Source organism: Physella acuta, unplaced genomic scaffold (assembly GCF_028476545.2).
Source record: "Physella acuta isolate Inbredline_101_S28 unplaced genomic scaffold, ASM2847654v3 ptg000206l, whole genome shotgun sequence".
Classification (NCBI taxonomy): Eukaryota; Metazoa; Mollusca; class Gastropoda; family Physidae; genus Physella; species Physella acuta.
The window spans coordinates 931,549-936,401 of record NW_026731725.1 but is presented as its reverse complement, the minus strand read 5'-3'; the positions used below and the strand labels follow the sequence as shown (position 1 = coordinate 936,401).

The 4,853-nt window shown below is 31.8% G+C and overlaps 1 protein-coding gene across 1 annotated transcript; it reads left to right on the top strand.

Annotated features, from left to right (window-relative positions):
• The first annotated feature begins 2,391 nt into the window (after nucleotides 1-2,391).
• LOC131937294 (putative G-protein coupled receptor B0563.6) lies at nucleotides 2,392-4,268 on the top strand. Its single transcript, XM_059294582.1, has 2 exons — nucleotides 2,392-2,532; nucleotides 3,236-4,268. The coding sequence occupies exon 2, from the start codon at nucleotides 3,258-3,260 to the stop codon at nucleotides 4,236-4,238; it is 981 nt and encodes a 326-aa protein (XP_059150565.1). The 5' UTR covers nucleotides 2,392-2,532; nucleotides 3,236-3,257; the 3' UTR covers nucleotides 4,239-4,268.
• The last annotated feature ends 585 nt before the right edge of the window (nucleotides 4,269-4,853 follow it).

Genomic DNA, 4,853 nt, shown 5'->3' with positions numbered 1-4,853 from the left:
GTTCTTAGTGCATAGTGCATTGTACTGTTTTGAAATCATGATCTATATAACTCTAATTTTAATGAATGGTGTCATAAACAATAGCTACTTTTATGATAATATTTCTGAAAACATATATATATATATATATATATATATATATATATATATATATATATATATATATGTTTTATATATTGTAATACCTCTAATTTGTAATGTGTTTCTTATTTCAATAATTATTTGTGTTTGAAATATTTGGAAATATTGTCACGATTTTTAATAATGGGTTTCAATCATCAACAGTTATTGCATTATTTTTTTTCTATTTTGAAGTTATTTTTAATGGCAAAGCATCTGTATCGGGATCCGGACAAAAAGGCCGACATGGACAAAAGGCCGACAAAACAAAAGGCCGACAAGACAAAAAGCCGACTGCCAAAAGGCCGACATCCAAAACGCCGACAAAACAAAAGGCCGACAAGTTTTATAAATAACTAACTACGTAATTATATACGACATTTTTAGTTTCTCATAAATATTCTTAAGTACATACAATAGGATAAAATAAAACACACAATCTAACCAATCATTTGTTGCCGATATATGTTTCCATATATACGGAAATCACAGGGGTAAGTTTACACAAAAAACAAAAATAACTTACCAATTTTGGCACTTTTGTATCGCAATCACAACAGAATTAATGAATCCAACGAATTTAGAAAACATTTTTTTTCACGCAATTCGCAATGGACGAAACTAAAATATTGTCAACTTTTTAAAACAATTACTCAAACCCAGATGAAATTTATTACCAGTAAAAGGTAGTAATTTATTTAATTATTTTATTACATGCATCACACATGTAATTTACATCATCAGTTTGACTTGTCTGCTTGTTACCTTTAATAATAGTTTTCATCGTTGGTATGTGAATTGATATAGATTTTAAAAAGTAATGTATTAGGCATATTTTTCGAACATGTATTTAATATCTCTAAGAATGGTTTATTTATACACAAAACTCGCATGAGATTTTGACAGTTTTCAGTTTTACACATCAGTACTTCATCATGTAATGGACCCTATTTATTATAATAAAATCCTACATGATTTTAAAAACATTGGGCCTTTCGGGGGGGGGGGGGGGGTCGGTAGACTTTCTTCGGGGGGGGGGGGGGGGGCGGACACTGTAAAAAGTATATATTTTCTATATAAATTATATAAATTTCATTTCGTTCGGGGGGAGGGGGCGGTAAATTTTTTTTTGGAAGGGGGGAGCTTTGCCCCTCCGACGAGATGCCTGGAAGAAACTTTGTTCTTTCATTTCTCCGCTTGTGTTTTAAGAGCATCGTTTGACGTGTTTTCCGTTCGCGGCTAGTGTTATGCTACTTCTAAATCGATGGAAATTCCCGCTGCAGTTTACAGCCACAGTAAATTGAGTGCGATGGTTAGGAGGGCATGCTTATAAAACAGGTCTAGCATCGCATCGGGAATAGACAGCGTAGCTTTGCACAGACGTTACTAGTGTTAGCTCATCTTGCGACTATTTACCTTTCAGAAAATAATATGAAATTGTCGTTAAAAAACTATTTGAAATTTAAATAAAGATTAATCTAAAAGCAAAATACATCTTTTATATATATATATATATATATATATATATATATATATATAAATATATATATATATATATATATATATATATATATATATATATATATATATATATATATATATATATATCATATTTGCCTTAAGGATTATTCAGAACGGCAAACCTAAATGTTAACATGATTGCAAAGTTAAACCGAACAATCGAGTACATCTAAATCTAATCAAATTTACAGTTTATTCCATGCCAACTGAAGCGTAAATGTTAACACAAAACTACTGAATGTTGCTTTATTGTGGTGTAGAATGTTATGATAAGGTTAAATGTATTAGATAAAAAGCTAAACTCGAAAAATAAATGTGTAAGTTGTAAGGAAATATGCTAAACGTCGTATCAAAGGCTAGAGAAACTCGGCATTCGTTGTCATTACGAAGTATTCATGGCAAACAGGTGTAGCAGTTTATCACATTGGTACTTGAACTGTAGATGAGTGTTTAAACAATTGTGATATTTAAAGTCGACATTTCATAACTAGTGTATAAATAACTAGCGTACACGTCGCTCATTGTCGCAATCTAGTACTAGACACGAGAAATACGCAATATTTTATGAGTTTCATCATCGTGTATGTATAAATGTGTTGCCTTGTTTACTTGACCTGAGTTATTTTAATTTAAACAATGTCGACCTTATATTTCTTTGATCGTTATTGTTGGCCGAATTACCACTTAGACGCCCAGCGCGATTTGTATGAAAGCCTTTAGTGTACCTTAATCATCCACTGTCGTGTTAGTGCAGTGTGCTCTTTAAAACTACTGTCGGAGCCTTAGCGAACATAGGGGAGCCAGGGCGCTCCCGGTCATCAGATCGCCGGAGACCGCCAAAGTTGCAGTTAGATATTTGATTCTAGTCCTACCACTTACCCTTGTGCTTAGGTAGCCGCTGCGGCGCCGACGGACACCACCGTGTCATTAGTGTAGTGTACTGTTTAAAACAAATGAAGGCATCATAGTTGCAGTTTGACCTTTAATTAAGTTAAGGATCCAATGTGCTAAGATAGCCGCTGGGGAACTTCGGGCAACAAACCGCAGCCTACTCCCGGGACACCACCCCTCCGAATTTTTTTTTTCATCGCAGAAAAAGACCCCTGAGCATTACCAACAGCTTCCCAAAGGTTCATGCTAATACATAAAAGACACATAAAAAGATATATATATATATATATATATATATATATATATCATTTTATTTTATTTTGCTGGATTAACACATTTTAAACTGTTACATCCATATTTAAAGGATCATTTAGTGTGAAAAACATTTTCAGACGTTTTCAGTAGAAGTTCTAGAAATGTGTCCATATATGTTAAACGAACTATTAGGATAGAGAAATGCATAGGTATTAATTTATTAAGAAGCTTTGTTAACATTTGTTATCGTCAAAAACAAAACCGCATAACTTTTTACAGAAACGTTAACGAAACAGAAATCAGTTTATCGAGTTTCAAATTGTTTATTGCATTCTCTTTTTAATAACTAATTTACATATATTATGTCCTAATAAGCAATTACATTTGGTAAAAGATATGCAATACAAGATTATGGCCATAATAATCAATTGCATTCCTTTTTTTTCAGCAAGTCACTGTATAATTCTGCTATGGCTAGTGAAAATCAAAGTTTTTTTAAAGAAGGAAACATCATATCTGAAAGACAGGTGTTGGAGATTTCTACAGAAACATTTGACGCTTTGGCAAATTTTTTAAATTGTTTTCTAATTCACGTCATGTGTTTGTTTGGGATTGTAGGAAATATTCTGACAATCATCATTCTACTTTACAACGGTTTCAAGGTTGCTACAAATGTTGCACTCTTCGTGTTGGCTGTATCTGATTTATTTTTTTCAGTAACACAGTCACTAATAAAAATTCCATCACTGATCTATTTGTTCAATTTCGAATTGGCTTATAATGTTCTCTCCTACCTTTTGGCGAATATCTATATGTGGAATCAATGTGCTGTGACAATAAGTATAGATATTGTTGCAGTGATAACATTAGAAAGGTTTATTGCTGTTTGGCTTCCTTTTAAAGTTTCAAGACTAATATCACCAAACCGTATGATCTGCATTATTGCTGCAGTATTAACTATTACAATACCACAATATATTCTAGAATCTCTAACTATGTGTGTCACCCAAATTAATATTGGAAATAATATTACAATAACTTATTATACAAATACACTATTTTATCGCAATAATATAACATTTTTCGAAATGTTTCGAAAATTCTTTAAACTTACAGTAAATGCAGGTATACCGACGGTTTTTATTATTGTATGCTCAGTAATGATTATATTCAAATTAACATTGTCGTCAAGAAACCTAAAGAAAATGTCTGTATCTGCTAGTGAAAAAAGAACGAAAGATTTAAGGTCCATTAAAACAACGTTATCGCTTTGTTTTTGTTTAGTATTTTTTGTTTTGATTCCCTCAAACGGATATGATCTATACATCTCGTACACCGATAATTTATCTATTGGTAAAAGGCTTTTATCATTAATTCTATTTTTTTTTACAAATAATTTATCAGTTAAATGCTTCTATAAACTTTTTAATATACGTCACTTTCAATGCTAAGTTTTATAAAACTTATAAAAAACTGTTTTCGTGTGCCAAAAAAACAACTGCAAATGCATAATTTTTTTTTTTACATGGCATCAACACCATAGTTGTGTTATTGCAAAATTATTGCTATATTAAACATTTACATTAGCCATTATGTGTGGTTTATGGCATTCCTTCTAAACATCTAATGCGATATAAATGTTTATTCATTCATTTATTTTACACTGTTTGTATCTAACTACAATTTAAATTTATTTTAATTTTTTTTTTTTACCTTTGACTTTATTATTCTAAAACTCTGAGGGTTCCTATTCAAGTAACATGACATTTAGGGGGTTTTCCATTTATGACGCCCACACGGAATGGGTAAGGGTGGGGTCCAGAAAAGCGACTTTAGTGGACTGGCATGGTGTGTGTGTGGGGGGGGTGTAGTGTCCAGGGTGGTTGGTACATCCTAAATGGATGACCCTTATTGATATCCCTGATCTGTTTTCATAGATAAATATTGCCATGCATTTAGCTGTTTTGTCTTAGAAGCGATACGCATCAAAATACGAGTTAAAAAGGTAAACATTTAAAATAAAAACAAATTAATAGACTAGGTTTATAATAAGCAAGAAGTATACA